At 48.5% G+C, this 22,284-nt stretch overlaps 1 protein-coding gene across 5 annotated transcripts in view; it reads right to left on the reverse strand.

The window, feature by feature from the left end:
* Positions 1 to 22,284, reverse strand: part of RAP1GAP2 (RAP1 GTPase activating protein 2) — a 261,381-nt gene that overhangs the window by 164,686 nt on the left and 74,411 nt on the right. The window contains exon 1 of one of the 5 annotated variants that reach the window (XM_051992125.1): positions 773 to 1,274. The exons of the other annotated variants lie outside the window; for them this stretch is intronic. Within the exon in view, the coding sequence (XP_051848085.1) occupies positions 773 to 888 (116 nt within the window). The 5' untranslated portion in view covers positions 889 to 1,274. Of the gene's footprint in view, positions 1 to 772; positions 1,275 to 22,284 lie in introns of those variants that run through there. 5 annotated transcript variants of the gene reach the window in all.

A 22,284-nucleotide genomic window follows, 5' to 3' on the forward strand; every position in this document is an offset into this window, starting at 1 on the left:
AAAGGAAAGGAAAGAAGAAAAAAGGAAAGGGAAGAGAAAAAGAAAGGAAAGGAAAGGAAAAGAAAAGAAAGGAAAGGAAAGGAAAGGAAAGGGGAAAGAGAAAAGAGAAGAGAGGAGAGGAGAGGAGGGGAGGGGAGGGGAGAGGAGAGGAGAGACAAGACTGCTTTGCCCCACTACCGAAAAGCAGCCAACGGCAGGGATGGAAAGTTAGGGGCAGAGGCTTCCAGAGCCCAAGATGGAGATGCAGGGTGAGGGAGCTCCCCAAGACATTAACCACAAGCCAACTTCTCCCAGCCCGGGCTGCACAGACGACGGGCACATCCAGTCAGCAACTCTCTTAAAAATCAAGTTGCTGAGAAATAATGGCATCATCAAGGCAGCCCCTGCATCAGGCTTCTGGGCAGGAGACTGCCTGGCACTGACACGGGCACTAGATCAATGCCCCCACAATGCAGGCTCCGAGCAAGGGCACTGGATACCCACAGAAACATGGGGGTGCAAAAGGCCAAATGGGAAAACTTGGGGGTGTGAGTTCCAGGGCTCTCCCTCTCAAACCTCCCTCCGGCTGCCCGACCTGGGCACCCCCTCCCCACTCCCTAAGGTCTCCCCCACCCCCCGCCCTCCGGCAATGGCCAGTTCAGAGACTGCAGCGATCCCACGAACGGCACAGATGGGGCCGCCCCCCCCATGACTTTAAAGAAAAAAACCTGCGAGTCAGTCAGGGGCGGGGGAGCCGAGGGGGGCGGGGGAGGAGGGCTTTCGCCTTTTTTACCTTTTCGCTTTATTTTGCTTTCGGGACTTGTGCAGCAGCCCAATGAGCACCACGGCGGCTCGGATCCCCGCCTTTTTGGAGTGCATCCTGTCGGCTGCAGCGGCGGGCTGGGACATAGCGGAGGCTGCCGGCAGCCCCGGCCCCGGCCCCGGCGGGGAGCAAAGAGGGGAGGGCTGGCCCGCCCGCCGCGGCTCCGGACTAAGGCAGCCCCCGGCCGGCTGCGCCCTCCGGTGCCCGCGTCCCTCGCATCTGCCAGCTTCCTGCCCGCCGCCTCCGAGGTGAGGGAGGCTCCCTCGGCCCCGATCAGGTGACTCTCCCCTCACTTCCCAGCGACCTTCAAAGTCACCTGCCCCCCAGCTCTGGCCCCAGCTCCGCTCCCGGCTCGCGGCTCCTAGGACTCGCTAAGCCACCGCCCCGGTCCAGAGCCCCACGCCCGAGCGCCCGAGCCCTCCCCTGAGCCCTGGCCGCCAGCAGCGCTGCCCGCGGGTCCGTCAACCAGTCCAGCCGTCAGTCCGTCCCGGCCTCCAGGAGGCGGGCTCCAGCCGCGCCCGCCCCCCACCCCCACCCCACCTCTAGCGGCCGGCCGGGGCCCCCGCCCGAGACCGGCCCCTCCCCGCCCCCCGCCCTCCAGGGCCCGCCTCCTCTCCTCCCTCCGCCCCGCCCCCGCCCCCCTTCTCCTCCCAAGCTGCTCGGCCACCTCCTAGGACTCCTCAATCTGCGGACAGGGGGAGATCAGCTCCCGGGGAGCCGCCGGCCGAGCCCCGCTCCCAGCCTGGGCCGCCAAGGGAGCCAGCCTGGCCGGCCGCGGCTTTCAAAAACCCAGTTCCTCTCCACCACCTTCTCCCCTCCTCCTTCTCTCCCTCCTTCCTCCTCCTTCCTCCCTCGGTCCGTCTGCCGGCACGGCGGTCTCCCGCAATTCTTCAGCCCCTCTCTGCTCGCTTTTCTCCTGCTCTCTCTTCTCTTTGCTCTTTCTTCTATTCTCTGCCCCGCTCGATTCTCTCTTTATTCTTCCCCTAGCTTCTTTCTCTTCTGGCTCTTCTCTCTTCTGCTTTCTTCTGTCTCGGTCACTATTTCTCCCACTCTCCCCTGTCGATCTTTCGACCCCTATGTCTCCCTCCTTCCTCTTTCTATTTCTCTCCGTGTGTATCTGAGTCTGCCAATCTGTCTCTATTTTTATGACTGTCTGTCTCCCCTTCCTACGGCTCTCTGCCTCTCTGTTTCTGTCAGTCTCTCTGTGTCTCTGTCTCTTCTTTCTGTGTCTGTCTGTCTCTGTCTCTGTCTCTGTTCCTGTCTGCCTGTCTCCCTTCCCCTCCCCCCGTGTTTCTGTCTGTCTCTCTGTCTCTCCGTCTCTGTCTCTGTCTCTTTCTCTCTCAGTGGATCCTCCCGCCTCTGAGCATCTACCCCGGCGGCCGGGGATTGCGTTTCTCCACAGTGTGTATGTGTCAGAGTGTCAGTTCCTGCGGCCGGCCGGGATACTTTCCTGATGCTGTCACTGTCATAAAATCACAGAGCAGGATAAAGACAGACAGACGGGCGGCCAGCACGTGTCCTCAGGCACAAATGAAATCGGACTCTCCCGAGATTACCAAACGCAGATGAGCTCGGGGAGGCCCGGGGACCCCCACCTCCCACGGACAACTGGGAAAGATCGGGGCCAGAGGGGTCAAAAGAGCCGAGAGAGCCTTGCGGGTCGGATGGGGGGGAGAGGGCGAGGGCTCAGCTTCCAGAGTCCACTGGGGTCCTTCACATTGTCCCCGCGCTCACCCCACCCCCACGTGCTCGGGCTGAGCCCAGGCGGACAGAAAACAAGGAAGAGGAGCCCGAACTCCCCGTGGGTATGGCCGCCGCCGCGGCCGCCGGCGTGCTCCGTCCTATTTGCGGATGGCCGAGCAGGGGACAGGAGAGGCGGGGCTAGGGGGGACGTGAAAGGTGAGGGCGGCCCATCTCGGACCTCTCAAGGCGGCAGGCGGCTGCCACTCGGGTCCCGAACCGCACGAATTCCCCGAGGGCAGGCGAGGCTGGCGGGTAGCGGTGGTAATGACGGAGCCAGGCCCGCAGCTGCCCTGGCGCCCGGAGCTTCCGACTCCCAGTTAACATTTGTTTTCACTCTCCCCCACTCCCATCCCAGGAGTTGGGGGAAAGTCAAGGGTAAATGGTCAAGTTCACCGCACCAACACCTGGGTCTGGCAAAGCCTTGGTTGCCATGGAGACCCTTCAATTCCCCCCACCCCCACCTCCAATCCCGAGGAGCCGAGCGCGCACCCAGCGGCTTCTCAGCTCACTCCCCGAACTCCCACCAACACTTGAGCCGGCCTAATTTTCACTTTGGTATTTTAGGGTAACACCAGCAGCATAACCAACTCGGAACTGCTGCTGCTACTGCAACACCCCCCCCCCCCAGCTCATGTCTCTTCCAATCCAGTTAGGATTACCTAAACGTAATCCCTTGCCAACCCCCCCCCCCCGCCGAGATTCTGAGAGAAAACCCTTTGGGTTACCACTCCCATACCCTCTAACGCATGAGGATACCCAGTAGGTTTCTCTCTCTCTCTCTCTCTCTCTCTCTCTCTCTCTCTCTCTCTGTATTTCTCTGTCCCTGTCTTTTCTTCTTTCCCTTAAAAAAAAGATATAGTCCTATCTTCTGAGAGGGCTGAAATTGAAAACAGAACAATAAATCTGTCCTTAGAGTCTTCCCAGCCAAAAAAAAAAAAAAAAAATGACCCTGAAGTCATTTTTCCGAAGGGAGGGAATGGCAAGTCTTGAGGAATGGGAGCCCAGAATGAAGGCAAGCTGGGTGGCTGAAGGGGCAGTTCTGTCAGAAAGCTCTGACTGGGAAAGCCACAGTAGCCAGCCCATCTATCCAAATAGTATTGGGTGCCACGGGTTCTGATAATGCTCAGAGACCTGTTCTCAGTGAGGGCAATTCTCCGATAAAGAGAAAAGGCAGGAACGAGCAGCTACCTGTTGAATACCTCCACCTGGATGGGGGATGATAAATTAGTCCTAGGAGGGTCCTTGGAAGTCACTCATGATTCTTCTACAATCACATGACTAGGTATCTGAAGCAGAATTTGAATCCAGCTCTTTCTGATTCCAAGACTAGCATTCTGCTCCCTCCAGATCCTACTCAACATAACTTCTCCCCCCCCCCCAAACTAGTCTATTTCTGTTGAGGACATCACCATCCTACTGATCCCGAGGCTTAAAAACATCCTAGTCACTGAGGCTTAAAACTTCAACGTCATGCCCAAGTCTCCCTCATCCCCACAGCAAACCACTTGCCAAGTTTTATTGATTCCATCTCCATGATCTCCCTTAACATCTGCTCCCATCTGATAAGGTCATTACCCTCTTCCCAGTTCTCTTCACCTCTAGCCTAATCTAATGTAACAGCCTTCTTCATCCGTCTCTTTATTTCCAGGCTCAGATTTTTATAGCTGGGAGGGACCTTAGGGGACATCTAGTCCAACTCCTATCTTTTCCAGATAATGGCCCCGAGGGCCGGAGAGGTAATGACTTACCTATGGTCACCCAGTTCACATCCAAGGTGGGATCTGACCCTGAGTGCTGGGATACAAGGGTATCTTTCCCTCACATCATTCAGTCTCTTCCTTCTCCGATACATTCTCCACGCGACTACCAAAGAGACATTTCAAAACTTCAAAAGATCTATCTCACTTAAAATTCTCCAGCAGCTCCATTTGGCCTCTTGGACAAAATAACAACATCTCAGCCTGCCATAGAGTCCTTCACAGGCTTGATTCTTGCCTGACTCCCTAACGTGATTGCATTATTACCTACTTTCATCCACTCCCCCGGGCCAGTCAGACTGGTCTATCTGCTGTTCCTGGTACATATCAGCTCACCTTTTGCCTCTATGCCCATGATGCGGGTGGTCCCCCACATATGGAATCCCTTCCCTCACCTTTGTCTTAGAGAATCTCTACCTTCCTTCAGAGCACAGCGCAAGTACCCACCACCTCCTACGAGAGATTTGTTTGCCACGGTCCCTTTGCCGCCAGCTGTCTCTTCCTTCTGAAAGTACTTTGAATCTACTGAGATGTGTATATATCTATTTCCCCCAATAGTCTGCAGCCCCTTAAGGACAGGAAAAAAGAGTTCCTGTCTTTTTTTCCTCTCTTGCCTTCTTATCCTCCACACCAGCGGAGTGTCTGGCACCCAGTGTGGTCTTAAAGGCTTATTAAATTCAGAAGAAGCAGCTTTTCTCCTTCTGAGTTCCTAGAGAAGATGACATCCCATCAATGAAAAAAAAAAAAAAAGGTGGGCTAAGACATGAGTCAGAAGTCTGGGGTGGGAAGAGAGAATTTTAATAAGTATCACAAGGTGGGGAGGAGGCTCCATTGAAGCCGGGCATGGGAAAGGAAAGAGAAAGATTTCTCCACCTTCCCTTAGCCAAGTCAGTTGTGGGGCAAGTTAGCTCAGTTGGTTGGCATTCAGTAACAAAAAGGCCAAAGTTGAAGATTCTCTTTAGCCTGGGTAGTGGGGGTAGAAAGAGTGCTGGAGTCGAAAAACTGGAATAATGAGGTTTACTATGGTTGGAACCACAGACAAATCTTTTTCTCATCTACGAAAGGAGAATAAAACACTAAATCTCATTCACCGGACAGAGGGAGGCCTTTTATAAACCTTAAAAATGTACATGTTTGAGGTATTACCATCATAAACTCAACAGATCTAGAGCTGAAAGGGTTCTCAGAGGCCATTTAGTCTAGACTGCTCATTTTGCAGATGGGGGAACTGAAGCCCAGAGAAGCTATTAATTGCATAAGGCCATACAGTGTTAAGTAAGGTTTCCATGAGATCACTGGATCATAAATTTAGAGCTGAAAAGAACCTCAAAGGCTATCTAATCTAGACCTCTCATTTTACAGATGGGAAAACTGAGGCACAAGGAAATTAAATGATATATCACACAGATAATAAGCATCAGAGGTGGGCCAACCCCTCTTCATGAACCTTCAGTAGCTCTCTGCTGCCTTGAGGATAAAATACAAATTCCATAGACTGGCATTTGAAATCTTACACCTCCTCTTTCAAAGTCAACCCTACTGTTTCTCCAAGAGACCTTACCTGTTTTCCATCCCTGGCTGACAGTGTTGTCATCTTCCTCAAATTTTCCTAGATGAAATCATTCTTTTGTCCCCTGTATTAGATTTCTCTGTATACAAGTCATGTTCATCTCCATGGCCCAGCATAATAAAAGCTTCCCTGTGGTTGGGAATTCTTTATCTTTTAAACTCCAACTCCTAAGACAAGACCTCGCACATCATAGGTACTTAATATATGTTTATTGAAGGGGGAAGAGGTTTTTAAAAAATGAACCTCCTTCCCTTATTTATAGAGGATAAAGAACATTATAGATACAGTCAGATATGAATGTATTCAAGTTATATTCACCCACAAATTGTATTCATTTAGAATCCACTCGACAAATCGATTTGGTCATTTATTTATAGAAACTGGTGGACCTAGAACTTGATTACATAAGGAAACAAGTAAAAAGAAGTCATTTCTATGTTCTCATTCTCACTCCAGACTTTTAACTGTCTTGTGTTTCTTATCACAGATTGAAGAAGCAAAGACTAGGAAAAGAAAGATTTTCTGGCTTCAAAAAAGTGCCCGTTCATGAAGAGTAAGGTAACTTTTACTGAGCCAAAACTTACTCCAAGTTAGACAAGTGGCTAAGTACAAGAACCAATTCTTGGATCCAGCATTGGTTCAAATAGATCGTATCCTTCTTTCCAACGCACCATTCCAGCATTATTGTACCTATTACACAGATAAGAAAACTGAGACCTACTCAAGTTCACAAGGCTGGTGAATATTAGCTATACAGACACACATGCCTGACTGTGAAGAAACATCCCCGGGGCACATCTGTGGGAAGCCAGGAGTCAGGGACTCCCGAAGCATGGAGCGGATGTGGCTAGGGAACAGGGCCTCCTTGATCCACAGAGTTGGGCTGCTGTCCTTCTACTTTCTCTTCTGGAAAATGGCAAGTTTAACCAAAGCCACATTGCTAATAAGTCCTAGAGATCTGAGACTTTCGCCTCCCAGGCTCCCGTCAAGCTAGATGAGGCGATGTTTGAGCCATGGCAAGACGGGGCCATTATATCTGCTGTCTCCTTCAGCATCTGGCAAAGTGCTGTGCAAGTAGTAAGTGTTCATAAGTGGTTGTTGAATGAATGAATGAATGAGTAAGTGAGTGAGTGAATGAATGAATGAATTCTGGTATTCTTTATTAACCACTGGACGGGACTTTAAATGCAGTCTGACATGGAGATAGAGACTGGGTTAAATGACCTAGTCCTCCCAAAGAAATCCTGTTACCTTGATCTTGACCCTGTCCACCACAAAGGGGAGGGGATGGTCAGGAAAAATGGGGAGGGGTATCGGAGGAAATTAATCATAAACGAGAGGAGGCAGCTAAAAGACCTGCCCTGCAGGGTCCAGTGGACTGAGACAAGTGGACACGCATGCCTAGCTAAGAAGAAAAGCCCTCTCTGTGCCTGGGAAAATATCCCGGGAAACACATCCGTGAGAAGCCAGGAGCCAAGCCCACTCCCAGGGCCCTGAAAGGACACGGGGCCCCCTGGATCCACCCAGGCGGGCCACAGGGAGGGTCGGAGCTCTGGTCTCAGCTCTGAGAAGACTCCGGCTAGGACAGCGGGTGGGGAAGATCAGGGACTTTTTATCTCAGTCAAGTCACCAGATTTCTTCCCTCCCACATAGACTCCTTTTTCTTTTCTTTTTTTTTTTAGTTGATAAATAGTATTTGACTTTTCCACAATGACATGTAAAGATTGTTTTCAGCATTCATTTTTTTTATCAGATATTGAGTTTCAAAAGTTTTTCTGCCTCCCATCATCCCTCCCTAAGACAAGCAATCTGATATAGGTCACACGTGCTGCACCCCTTTTTCTAAGGGTCATGGGACCTGGAGCACATGTCCTGTAATCAGGTTGAGAGCTGAAAGACACCTAACCTTTATACCTGCTCAGGACAGAATTGCTGCCCCACCCTCCACCTCGGCACCCACACATTCTCACTCAGGTACCTGAACACTCAATATACCTGCCCCTCATTTATAAACCCTGAAACACCCTCGACAAAGGGCACGGCTCCCACTGAGCACCGGGTCTAGGACACAATGAGGTAGTCACCCGTCTCTAGCAGGTACACCAGCTCCCCCTCCTGGCTCACAGCATGCTTATTTTTCTGGGGTGCAAAAATGACAGAAAGGAAAATTAAGGTTGGGGGATGTAACAGGGACAGGAAAACATGGATTTAGCCCCGGGAAGGGTTTCAGAAGCCATCTAGCCCAGATCCTGGACCTAAAAAGGGAGGTGATTTGCCTTTGATCCTACAAGTAATACTAGCTAAGATCTAGATAGTGCTTTAAATTTGCAATGCACTTTCTCTCATTTGAGTCTCAAAACAACTATATGTAGGAGGTATTATAATTTCCCCGTTTTACAGATGAATAAACTGAAGTAGAAAAAGGCTAAATAACTTGGGATCATAGATTTGGACCCAAGAGGGGTCTCAAAGTCTATCTACCCTTGGAGAAGGAACTTAGAAGCCATCGGGTCCAATAGCCTTATTTTATAGGAAAAACTGAGGAAGAGAGAAGTTAAGAGGTGTACCCAGATAATAAATGTCTGAGAAAAAATTCCGATTTCCCGATTCCAAGCTCAGCGTTCTTGCCATTGATCTACAAATGTCTCCTGTGTGGTGTGAAGTCATAAGGGCACCTACTATATCTCGTCCCACCTCTTAGCCTCTTTTCCCTCACATCTGAGAACAGACCAGTCTGTGTCAGCAATTTGGGTTCTTGTCACGATATTTTGTTTCTAAACACTGATCCTTCCCCTAAGTCACAGGGTCCTAGAATAAGAGAGTGAAAGGAACCTCAGAGTCCAAACTGGGACCTTGTCAATATGTTTTGTTTTTAATCACTGGTTCTTCCCCTAAGTCATAATGTCCTAGAATACCAGATTGAGAGTGAAAGGGACCTCAGAGTCCCCCAAACTGGGACCTTCTTGTTTCTTGTTTCTAAACACTAGTTCTTCCCCTAAGTCATAGGGTCCTAGCATAACAGATTGAGAGTGAAAGGGACTGCAGAGTCCAAACTGGTCATTTTACAGGCCGAGAAACTAAAGTGATTGCCATCTAAGCTGCCCCCATCCCTGGGCTCCCGGGGCTGATGATTTAAGGCCTGTGATGAAGCTTGGCCAAGAAGGAGGCTGGAACCTGGCCCTTCAGGAACATCAGCAATGTTTCTCAAAGCACGAGCCAGCAGATAATTGGAAATTTTCTATATCTGACTTAGTAATGGCTTAGAGGATTTGGAGTTGTATATTATTTACACATACATTCGGGAGGGACAGTGTACACTAACCTCAAAGTCAGGACATCATTACTTACTAACCAAGGCTGACTTTGCCTTCTCTGAGCCTCAGTTTCTCCATGGGGGAGGGTGTGGGACTAGACAGTTCCCCGAGTCCCTCTCAGCTGGAATAGACTGGGATTCTCTGTTATTCACTTTTTCTGGAAAATTATTTTTCCCTTTTCATGACTTATTTCATTCCTCTCCTCAGTCTCCTCATCTGTAAAATGGTGGTAAAGGATTTTCCAAGAAAATGGCAAAGTAAAAAATCACGAGAAAGCTTAGCGCCTCAAACAGCCCAAATGTGGGCAAGAGGGCCTGCATCACTTTACTCGGGAATATTGTCATCAGGAAATACCCAAGTATTTATTAAGCACCTACTGTGTGCCAGGTACGATGATAGGTGCCAAGAATATAAAGACAGAAATGAAACAGTCCATACTCTCAAGGAAATAGATATTCTCTAAGGGGAAACAAGACATAAAGGCCTTTGGAAATGTGAGCCATACCAACAGACACACTCAATGACTGTCCAACATCATCAGAGAATAATTAAGTTGTTCCATATAAGCGAATCTCACCCCACTCCCAGGCCCAATTTTAACCTAGCTTTTTAAGGAGCAAAACTTCTTTTAAAACATTTTGCCTAAATAACTGTTAAGACATGTATACTTATATTGTATTTAATTTATACTTTAACATATTTAACGTGTATTGGTCAATCTGCCATCTGGGGGAGGGGGTGAAGGGAAGGAGGGGGGAAAAGTGGAGCAAAAGGTTTGGCAAATGTCAATGCTATAAAATTACCCACGCATATAACTTGTAAATGAAAAGCTATTAAAAAATAAAGATATAAAATTTCCTCTTAAAAAAATAAAAATAAAACATTTTGCCTCAGACACTTAATACTTCCTAGCTGTGTAACCCTGGACAAGTCACTTAACCCCAAGAGCCTCAGGGGAGAAAAACCATTTTGAATGAAAACCTTCTAAAGCAGATTACACACTTCCTTGCCTTCTTAAACAGATCACACATTAGGTGAAACAATATTTCAGGGGCTTGAAATAACATTACAAAGGCACCCTGTAATGGTCCCTGGAGGAAGGAGCATGAGGTTACCCCTTTCTCCAAGGCGGGCTTTCATTTTTGTCTCCGTGTCCCCGGCACCTGGCCCAGGGCACGGCACCTAGTAGGTATTTAATCACCATTTGGTGACTTAAATGGAAACGAACTCAAAGGACCGTCCGACCTCCCTTCCGCTCATCAGGGCAATTTAGCCCCGAATCATGCAGAGGGAGCTGTAGAAACTCTCTTTAAAGCATTTAGCTATAAACCAAGCAAGCTGACTGACCCAATTGAAAGTTCATGAGTCAGGGCCCGGCTTATATTTTTATTTGACAGCTCCCGTTATTTCTGTACTAACTGCAGTCTCTGGCCTCCTTCAGTCGGGGTGCCATCAGGATGATGTGCATCCATTCCCCTTTCTGGGCCAGTCAATACTTTCACATATTAGCACTGCTCGCAGAGGCCTTTGGGGCCTTACTTAAGCTAACAAACGAGTAGCCTTCGCCAGGGGCCTATAAATAGAACTCTCCTTCATGAATTTGTTAGTGGCTCTTTCCGGAGTCCCATCACAAAGCAAACCAGTTATCGCTAACAGAGAGCCAGCCCGGCCCCTTTCAAGAGTCCTCCGGCTTCTGGGGAGCCCGGAGGGGGCCCGAGGGGAGGCCCAGCAGCCGCCTCCATCTCGCTGCTACTCTCTGCCCACCACTCTTTCCGATCCCCCCGGACTTTACGCTCCGTAACCCTCTAACCCACGTCTCTCCCGCCGAGATCCGAGCTTTCTTTTTCTCCGTCCTGTCTTCCCTCCCTCTTCTCCCTGCCAAAGGAATGGGTCAAAATAGCAAGGGAAAAAAAAATCATTTTAGACCAGAGAAGAGACGATGGCGAGCGAAAAGGCCATAAACAAGATTTATAGCTGGAAGGGGGCTTAGCGAGATGACCTAACTCTATCATGTTACAGGGGAGGTCACCGAGACTAAGCTACAACTAGGCTGAGGTTGCCCAGAGCAGCTGCACTCAGCCAGAGAAGGCAGACGCGCCGTTCCCGGGAAGCCCACGACCCCCATTTCTCCAGGCTCCTTAGCCATTTCCTGGTCCCTGCCCCAGGTGTGTCCTGGTCACGCAGGCCACGAGGCCTGGGGTCCTTGCCATGTCTTTCCCAGGAGGCCTCCCCCAAGGTGGGATCTGGAGCCCCTGCTAAGTTTTCTCTGACCCAGACTCACCCTGCTCTCAGTTTAATTGGCCCTGAGTCTCCAGGGAATATCTATCTCCCTGCCCCCTTCCCCCAGGGCCCCTAAGTTAAATGTCTCTCCCTGGGTCTCATGGAGCAGAATAAAACAGAACAGGATGCGGAGCAGAGACCAGACTGGATTAAGGGCAGCGAGGTAACCCAGGGGATAGAGCACGGGACTTGGAATCAGGAAGATTCGTCTTCATGAGTTCAAATCTGACCTCCGACACGAGCTGTGCGATCCTGGGCAAGTCACCCAACTTTGTTTGCCTCAGTTTCCTCATCTGTCAGACTGGAGATTTAGACCAGCTGGTTCGCAGTGTCCCTTCTAGCTCTAGATCATGAAGCTGAGAACTTTTAAAGAAAATATTCTTGGGGGACGGGGAGGGGGACGTGGAGAGCCCGGAACACGCCACCTGTATCGCACTTGGAGGCCGAGAGCCTGAATGCATCTCTGACCTCCAGCAGGAGCAAGCATGAGAACAAGCCATTGATATAGTGCTTTAAATGCAAAGTGTCTTATATAAATGCCCTCATTCCATCTACACAATAACACCGTAATCATTTTTGTTCTCTACTTCCAAAAGGACCAGCAACGACACAGGGGGATAACTTGATGGGAGTGACTGGATCTAAGTAGAATTGCACAGTCATCAGCCTTAGTCTCTCTCCCGGAGTCGTCACACCCAGTGACAGGACAAGTCAGGATGACAAATGGTGGCCCGGGGTGCCCTGGGTGTTCAGTGCCTGACCAGCTCTAAGCCTCCGCAGAGACCCGCTCCACGGCCCTGGGTACAAACCGTGCTCACCTACCAGGGGGAGTCTTCACGTGCTTGGAGTAGCATCCCCCCAACTCACCAGCAGGTTTAAGGCCTCAACCTGGCTTAGCCCTTCCGTGGGGATGATTTACCGGGTCTGACCACTGGCCAGGCTACAGCTCCTTGGAAGAGTTGGGGGACAGGGGGACACCAAAGATGGATGAAAAGCCCTGAAAAGGACTCAGGGCCTTTACACCAGAGGGACTAGTTCTCTCTGAGCACCCCACACACTCCAACCCCTGTAAAGTAGGAGCTATCATGACTCCCATTTTACAGATGAAAAAACTGAGACTTAGAGAGAGGTAAGTGAAAGCTCCCAAGTATATAATAACCAGGACGTGTCTGCATGTTTGAACTTGTGTATTTCTGATTACAAATCTACACTTTCAGCATCAGGAAGCTTTTCCCAAGACCCTGACACTAAAAGGAAACACTTCCTGATAACAAGAGCTTCTTGGAAGCACCTCAAGAAGTAATGCGCTCCCTCAGTTTGGTGGTCTCCACACAAAAGCTGTATAATCACTTACTGTAATATAAAGGAGATTCTTTCAGGTATGAATCGAAGTACATGGATACTGACATCCTTCTCAAATTCTGTGATATTGTTCTAATCATTTCATTTCTCCCAGCCTCGGTTTCCTCATCTGTACAATAGGTTGTATAATTAGGTATTGTTTTTAGGCTTTAGGTTTTTAGACCATAGTCTCATTTCAGAGATCATCTAGCCTAATCCTCTCATTTTACAGATGAGGAAACTGAGTCCCCAGCGAGGGGAAATGACTTGTCCAAGATAGTAAGGGTCATGGGTGGGTTTTGAACAAGTCTTCTGATTCTAAAGTCAGCACTCTTTCCTCCGTACTCCTAGTTATACCTTCTCAGTGTGGGCAACACTCTCTGCAAGCTTTAAAATGCTTTGTAAAGGGCAGTCGCTGACATGATGACTTTCTTACTCCCAGACGCATTTGAGAAAGATCAATCACCAAAGATTCAATCCAATCAGCTGAGGAAATGAGCCTGGCCTGCGTGCGAGGGTAGCTGCTTCCCCTCAGACTTCGCCAGGAAACCCATGTCTGGCCAGCACCAAGGGCCCTTTCAAGGCTTCGGTGAAGTGGGCCGGTGGATGCCCAGGGCGGCTCTTCCCGATCACCCCCAGCTTCTGAATGAGCCCCAACGCTGGGGATACCAGGAGTCAGGAGAAAGGAGCAGCTGGACTTTATCCTCCAGAGGAACCCTCCCTCCCCGTGGACCCAAAGAGTTCTGGCTCTGGACTCAGCTCCTCCATTCGTATTCCAAAGCTGACACTTTCTGCTTCCGGGCCCCAGGTTCCTTAGCTGCTGGACTTTGTAGAGACAGCATGTGGCTGATGGAGGGCCAAGCTTAGAATCAGAAAGACGCAGACATTTACCAGCCATGTGACAGGACCATCGATCTTAGTTTCCCTGTCTATAGAATAAAGCAGCTACTAGTTAAGAAATGGAGAGCTCAGATGTGGCAAGCAATCCCCAGCAGTAAAAGAAACCTATGAGTCTAGTAGCCGATAAACCTGAAGATTCCAGCTCATGGCGTCTTTATCAAACAGAAATTGCTGGAAAAGCTGAAAAGCAGTCTGATATAAACTAGGTATAGACCAGAATCTTACACCTTATTGTACGATGCGATATGGTAAAGAAATCGGAGAATCAATTCATCTTTCAGATTTATGGATAAATGAAGCGTTTATGATTGAACAAGGCTGGAGACAGAAAATAAAATACTTTTGATTAGATGATATTTTTATAATTTTTTCACAAATGAAACTAATGCAGCTAAAACGAGAATGGAAATAAGTAACTGAAAGGCTTTTTAGGAACAAGTTTGGCAGATCAGGGTCTTGTTTTCCAACACGTATAAGAGATTGATTCAAATCGGTTAGAATAAGAACCATTCCCAAATTGATAAATAAATGGTCACAGAATACAAACAGGCAGTTTTCAGCGGAAGAACTCTAAGCTATCAACAGTTTCAATTCACTAAAAAATAGAGAAATTAAAATTAAATGAACTCTAAAGTTCTACCTCTCATCCACCGCCTTGGCAAAATTGATTCCCCAAAAGCACAAAATGACAAATTTTCCTTTCGAGGGCTGAGAGAAATCAAACACATTCATGCACTATTGGTGGAACAAATTGGTGAATTTGTACAGCCATTGTGGAAAGCATTTGAAAACGGCTCCCAAATTATTACATTGTTCATACTCCCCAGTGATACCATTACTAGGCAGACAACAAAAAGAGATAAAAAGTATTTATAGCAGCTCTTTCGGTAGTAAGAAACTAGAAACAAAGGGGATGCCTATCAGCTAGTGAACAAATTATGTCATACGATTGTAATGGAATACTGTTGGGCCATAAGAAATAATGGAAAGGATAATTTCCGTAAAATTTGGGAAGATTTGTATGAATTGAGATAAAATGAAGTGAGCAAAAACAAGGAGAATGATTTATATGAGAACGACACAATTAAAAAACACTTTGAAAGCCTTAAAAATTCTGATCGACGTGATGACTAACCTTGATTCCTAAGGACTGATTGATGAAGGGTGCTCTCCACTTTTTGAAAGAAAGGGATGTTCTCAATGCAGAATGAGACACATTATTTGAATACGGTCAATAGGGCAGAGTGCCTGGTCTGGAGTCCAGAAGAGTCATCTTCCTCACTTCAAATCTGATCTCAGATATTTATTAGCTGTGTGACCTTTGAGTGAGTCAATTAATATTGTTTGCCTCAGTTTCCTCATCTGTCAAATGAACTGGAGAAGGAAATGGCAAACCACTCTAATATCTCTGCCAAGAAAATCCCAAATGGGGTCATGAAGAGTTGGATATGAATGAACAATAATAATGTAGGGACTTGCCTTACTCGATTATACAAGTTTATTGCAAGGTTTTTGTTTCTTTTATCTTTTTTTTCATTCTTGGAATGTCTATTTCTATCTTTTAAATTTTTTAATAATAGCTTTTTGTTTTCGAAATAATGCAAAGATAGTTTTCAATATTCACCCTTGCAAAACCTCGTGTTCCGATTTTTTCTCTTTCCCTTCCCCTCACCCTCTCCCTTAGACAGTAAGTAATCCAATATATGTTAAACATGTGTTCTTCTATACATATTTCCACATTTATCATGCTGCACAAAAAAAAAATCAGATCAAAAAGGAAAAAAATGAGGGAAAAAAAGCAAGCATTTGTTTCTTTTTTCAATGGGAGGGAAGGGGGAGGAAGAAAAAATTCAATTTATTCATTAAACTTTTTATTTAAAAATTTAAAAATGAGGTTGAATTTGATGATTTCTTAGGCCCCTGCCAGCTCTAAATTTATGCTTCCATTATCCGAGCCAAGAGTGCCAAGAATTGAGTCTGAAAGATTGTAGTGGGTCCATATGATCATAGAATTTAGAATTGGAAGAAACATTAAGAGATCATCAAATCCAAATGTTCTGAACCTTTTTTTTGTGTATCATGGTAGCCTGAGGAAGCCTATAGATTCTTCAAAATCATGTTTTTAAATGCATAAAATAAAATAAACAGAATTACAAAGGAAGTCAATTATATGGAAATAGTTATAAAAAACAACAACTCAGTTTACAGCCACCAGGCTGAGAATCTCTGATCTAATTCAACCCTCTCAATTTACAAGGCAGCAAACTGAGATCCCGGGAGGTGGAACGATTTGCCCGGCTTTCAAACACAGGCCTTTTAACTCCTAAACCAAGGTTCTTCATACTATCTTCAGGGGACTAAAATGTCTCGGGATAATTTGTACATAGCTTCACATTACAGAAAAGTTCCATGTCCAGGCTGCCAACTGAATCCTTAATCCTGGCAAATGTGCTCCAGGACTTGCACAATTTACTTCCCTTCTTCAGATCTCAGTTTCCTGCCTTAGAATTTAGGAGATTAGCTGGAATGAGTTATGAAGTCGATTTTCACTCTAATGACCCATGATTTTATTCTAGACAGCTGGAGAACCACCATAGATTTTTAAATACACACCAGACTCCTTCTGCCGGAAACTAAGAATAAGTCTGTCCTTCTGTTGACTCATCTCATTAATACCCAAATCTGTTCAGTACCATGGACACCACTAATCACAAAGAAGAAAAAGAACTCAGATCTATTGTCTTCCACTCAAGGACCAATACACTTCCCCACTCTCCAACTCCCCCACCCACCCCAGAACACTCAGAATCACAAAGCTCAGAGTTTGGGGGCCATTTAATCCAATCTGAATACAAATTCTTTTGAAAACATTACTGATCATTTATATCCCAAAGAAATCATGATTAAGAAGAAAGTCCCCATGTACTCCAAAATATCGATAGGAGAACTTTTTGTGATAGCTAAGAATTGGAAACAAAATGGATGCTCAGCAACTGAGGAATGGCCAGACAAAGGAAGGAAGGAGGGAAGGAGGGAAGGAAGGAAGGAAGGAAGGAGAGAAGGGAGGGAGGAAGGGAGGAAGGAGAGAAGGGAGGGAAAGAAAGGAGGGAGGGAGAGAGAAAAGGAGGGAGGAAGGGAAGGAAGGAAGGAAGAAAAGGAGGGAGGGAGGGAGGAGGGAGGGAGAGAAGGAAGAAGGAAGGAAGGAGGGAGGAAGGGAGGAAAAGAGGAAGGGAGGGAGGAAAGGAAGGAAAAAAGGGAAGAAGGAAGGAAGGAAGGGAAGGAGGGAAGAAGGGAGGAAGGAAGGAAGAAGGAAGGAAGGAAGGGAGGGAGGAAGAGAGGAAGGGAGGGAGGAAAGGAAGGAAGGAAGGGAAGGAGGGAAGGAAGGAAGGGAAGGAGGGAAGAAGGAAGGAAGGAAGGAAGGGAGGAGGGAGGAAGAGAGGAAGGGAGGGAGGAAAAGAAGGAAGGAAGGGAAGGAGGGAAGGAAGGAAGGGAAGGAGGGAAGAAGGGAGGAAGGAAGGAAGGAAGGAAGGAAGGAAGGAAGGGAGGGAGGAAGGGAAGAAGGAAGGGAGGGAGGGAGAGAAGGAGGAAGAAGGGAGGAAGAAGAATAGCATACATTCTATTGGGGGATACATATACACAAATTAGTAAATTCAAGATAACGAGGAGGGAAAGAACGCTGGCAGCCGAAGGCATCGGGGAAGGATTCCTGGAAGAGTTGGCTGGGGAGATGAGCCTTAAAGGCAGCCAGAGGTTCCAAGAATATCACTAATAATGTTTCTCCCCTCCAAAAGGCAGCTGAGTTCTCAGTGGTGATGGAAACTGCCCATTGGGCTCATCATCATCTCCAATGCTGGGGAAATACCTTACTGCCATTGGGTCAGATATTACACTTTTGCAGACAAGGGATAGAGAACTTGGTGATATTCCCTTAAAGAGTTTGGCTGGAAGGGGCAGCTGGGGGTGCAGTGGGTAGAGCACCAGCCCTGAAGTCAGGAGGACCTGAGTTCAAATCTGACCTCACTTAACACTTCCTGGCTGTGTGACCCAGGGCAAGTCACTTAACCCCAATGGCCTCAGAAAAAAAGAGTTCATCTGGAGAGCTCTCTCTGTCTGAGGTACTCTGGGAGGAAAAAGCTCTGGATTTCTCCACACAAAAGAATACTAACCAGCCCTCACGTTCAAATAGCCTGTCCTTTTTATAAGTTTCATATACACGATCTCATACATCCCTCACAATATCCTCGCTGACTTTACACAGTTGGGCTCATGGCCTGAAAGGCAACTAAGCTGTGATGAAGATGGCCGTACAACTGAACTCGGGAAGATCTGGCTTCAAGTCGGACATCGGGGGCAACCCTCTGTTCTCTAGTTTCCTGCTTCACAAAATGAGCGGCTGCTTCCATTTTACAAACCAGCCACCTGAGCCTGAGTAAACAGAGCCACGACTCAAACTCAGGTCTCATCCCACCTTTCACAGACACAGAGTATCCAAGGACTGCTTCCTATGGATCTTTCCAAAGAAATCTCTCCAAACTCAATCCCCTTTGTCTTTGAAGCAGACAAAACAGAAAGTAAGCTCCTTGAAGGGAGGGATTTGGGTGCCATTTTTGTTAGGGTTTTCCCCAGTGTCTAGAATAGTGTTTTCCACATAGTAGGATATAGGTAAAAGATTGTTATGGATAAGTACTAACTCTGCAGCCAGAGCACCTGGGTTCAGTTTCCACCTTGGATTTGTCACTTGGATACCCTGGGCCTCAGTTTCCTCATCTGTAAAATGAGTAGAGTCTCTCAGCCGAGTCTGAAATGCAAAGGTACCATGGAAAGGACAAGGATCCTCCCCCGTGGAGGAAGGACCTGTGTTCCTTCAACAGCCCCGACACAGCAGGAAGGTAGAAAACGCTTGTTGTCTCGGGCAGATGGAGGTTGTCGGGAATTAATTCTCCAGGCCGGGATTAGGCCACCCTCACCCCAGCCCCCCTTCCACACCCAGACCGGATTGTCGCTATTGGGACGACAGTTCTCCTCTGTGCCCTCGATGTCCTCATCACCTTGTTAGTTGGCTGATCCAATAAAGAGCCCCCAGCCCCCGGCAACAAGAGCACCGGCCCCTCGTCCTTCCTGTGCTCGTTCCCCTCCCCTTCAGAAAGCGGGACCTCCTCATTGGATGATGGTCTCTTCCATCCATCCCCATTGCTTCGAGACCCCTGTTTGACGGCCCAATTTGGCCGCCTCCCCCTTATTCATCCTCCGCTGTCTCCCGGGCTGCTCATCCGCAGACCCGACAAGGGAGTGAAAAATAACAGCAATTTCCTCCTCTCATCTTCCAGCAGGGTCCCTCGGAAACGGCCCAATTCTCCCCCCCCCCCCCCAAGCACACATAATGGGCAGCCGAACACTGACAATGCCCAAGGAAAAATTCAAGGGCGGCAGAGTCTGAGAGAAAGCCTCCGCCCTTCTCCCGCTCCAGGAACTGAGGCAGAGCGGGGCAGGGGGGCAGGAGGAGCCCCGAATCTGGAGCCGAGGCCCGGGGGTGACACCCCACCATCACGTCTAGCTTGTGTGACTGTGTCCCCCTCCCCTCACCCGGACTGCCTCTTCCCCCCTGTCCCCTCCAATCTCTGACCGGGGGTCCTGGGGAAGCCAGGGCTGGGGATTAGCTTATTCTGAGCCCTCGTCAGGACGAGAAGGAGAGTAAGATCTCTGTGTCTTGTCTCTACTTCTCTATTTTATTATGTCATTCTCTCTCTCTGCCTCTCTCTCTGTGTCTCTTTTTCTCTCTCATCTCTATCTTCTCTGTCTCTGTATGTCTCTGTCTCTCTCTGAATCTGTACCTCTGCATGTATTTCTCTCTTTCCCTGTATCTCTGTGTGTGCACATGCGCACATGCACATGTCTCTGTCTCTCTTCTCTCTGTCTCTGTGTTTCTGCCACTGTCTGTCCCTTTTTCTATAGGGAGAGAGAAAAGGAGGGAGGAAGGGAAGGAAGGAAGGAAGAAAAGGAGGGAGGGAGGGAGGAGGGAGGGAGAGAAGGAAGAAGGAAGGAAGGAGGGAGGGAGGGAGGAAAAGAGGAAGGGAGGGAGGAAAGGAAGGAAAAAAGGGAAAGAAGGAAGGAAGGAAGGGAAGGAGGGAAGAAGGGAGGAAGGAAGGAAAGAAGGAAGGAAGGAAGGGAGGGAGGAAGAGAGGAAGGGAGGGAGGAAAGGAAGGAAGGAAGGGAAGGAGGGAAGGAAGGAAGGGAAGGAGGGAAGAAGGAAAGAAGGAAGGAAGGGAGGGAGGGAGGAAGAGAGGAAGGGAGGGAGGAAAAGAAGGAAGGAAGGAAGGAGGGAAGGAAGGAAGGGAAGGAGGGAAGAAGGGAAGAAGGAAAGAAGGAAGGAAGGAAGGAAGGAAGGGAGGGAGGAAGGGAAGAAGGAAGGGAGGGAGGGAGAGAAGGAGGAAGAAAGGGAGGAAGAAGAATAGCATACATTCTATTGGGGGATACATATACACAAATTAGTAAATTCAAGATAACGAGGAGGGAAAGAACGCTGGCAGCCGAAGGCATCGGGGAAGGATTCCTGGAAGAGTTGGCTGGGGAGATGAGCCTTAAAGGCAGCCAGAGGTTCCAAGAATATCACTAATAATGTTTCTCCCCTCCAAAAGGCAGCTGAGTTCTCAGTGGTGATGGAAACTGCCCATTGGGCTCATCATCATCTCCAATGCTGGGGAAATACCTTACTGCCATTGGGTCAGATATTACACTTTTGCAGACAAGGGATAGAGAACTTGGTGATATTCCCTTAAAGAGTTTGGCTGGAAGGGGCAGCTGGGGGTGCAGTGGGTAGAGCACCAGCCCTGAAGTCAGGAGGACCTGAGTTCAAATCTGACCTCACTTAACACTTCCTGGCTGTGTGACCCAGGGCAAGTCACTTAACCCCAATGGCCTCAGAAAAAAAAGTTCATCTGGAGAGCTCTCTCTGTCTGAGGTACTCTGGGAGGAAAAAGCTCTGGATTTCTCCACACAAAAGAATACTAACCAGCCCTCATGTTCAAATAGCCTGTCCTTTTTATAAGTTTCACATACACGATCTCATACATCCCTCACAATATCCTCACTGACTTTACACAGTTGGGCTCATGGCCTGAAAGCTGTGATGAAGATGGCCGTACAACTGAACTTGGGAAGATCTGGGTTCAAGTCGGACATGGGGGCAACCCTCTGTTCTCTAGTTTCCTGCTTCACAAAACAAGCGGCTGCTTCCATTTTACAAACCAGCCACCTGAGCCTGAGTAAACAGAGCCACGACTCAAACTCAGGTCTCATCCCACCTTTCACAGACACAGAGTATCCAAGGACTGCTTCCTATGGATCTTTCCAAAGAAATCTCTCCAAACTCAATCCCCTTTGTCTTTGAAGCAGACAAAACAGAAAGTAAGCTCCTTGAAGGGAGGGATTTGGGTGCCATTTTTGTTAGGGTTTTCCCCAGTGTCTAGAATAGTGTTTTCCACATAGTAGGATATAGGTAAAAGATTGTTATGGATAAGTACTAACTCTGCAGCCAGAGCACCTGGGTTCAGTTTCCACCTTGGATTTGTCACTTTGATACCCTGGGCCTCAGTTTCCTCATCTGTAAAATGAGTAGAGTCTCTCAGCGGAGTCTGAAATGCAAAGGTACCATGGAAAGGACAAGGATCCTCCCCCGTGGAGGAAGGACCTGTGTTCCTTCAACAGCCCCGACACAGCAGGAAGGTAGAAAACGCTTGTTGTCTCGGGCAGATGGAGGTTGTCGGGAATTAATTCTCCAGGCCGGGGATTAGGCCACCCTCACCCCAGCCCCCCTTCCACACCCAGACCGGATTGTCGCTATTGGGACGACAGTTCTCCTCTGTGCCCTCGATGTCCTCATCACCTTGTTAGTTGGCTGATCCAATAAAGAGCCCCCAGCCCCCGGCAACAAGAGCACCGGCCCCTCGTCCTTCCTGAGCTCGTTCCCCTCCCCTTCAGAAAGCGGGACCTCCTCATTGGATGATGGTCTCTTCCATCCATCCCCATTGCTTCGAGACCCCTGTTTGACGGCCCAATTTGGCCGCCTCCCCCTTATTCATCCTCCGCTGTCTCCCGGGCTGCTCATCCGCAGACCCGACAAGGGAGTGAAAAATAACAGCAATTTCCTCCTCTCATCTTCCAGCAGGGTCCCTCGGAAACGGCCCAATTCTCCCCCCCCCCCCCCAAGCACACATAATGGGCAGCCGAACACTGACAATGCCCAAGGAAAAATTCAAGGGCGGCAGAGTCTGAGAGAAAGCCTCCGCCCTTCTCCCCCTCCAGGAACTGAGGCAGAGCGGGGCAGGGGGGCAGGAGGAGCCCCGAATCTGGAGCCGAGGCCCGGGGGTGACACCCCACCATCACGTCCAGCTTGTGTGACTGTGTCCCCCTCCCCTCACCCGGACTGCCTCTTCCCCCTGTCCCCTCCAATCTCTGACGGGGGTCCTGGGGAAGCCAGGGCCGGGGATTAGCTTATTCTGAGCCCTCGTCAGGACGAGAAGGAGAGTAAGATCTCTGTGTCTTGTCTCTACTTCTCTATTTTATTATGTCACTCTCTCT

Source organism: Antechinus flavipes, chromosome 4 (genome assembly GCF_016432865.1).
Source record: "Antechinus flavipes isolate AdamAnt ecotype Samford, QLD, Australia chromosome 4, AdamAnt_v2, whole genome shotgun sequence".
In the NCBI taxonomy this organism is placed as follows: domain Eukaryota; kingdom Metazoa; phylum Chordata; class Mammalia; order Dasyuromorphia; family Dasyuridae; genus Antechinus; species Antechinus flavipes.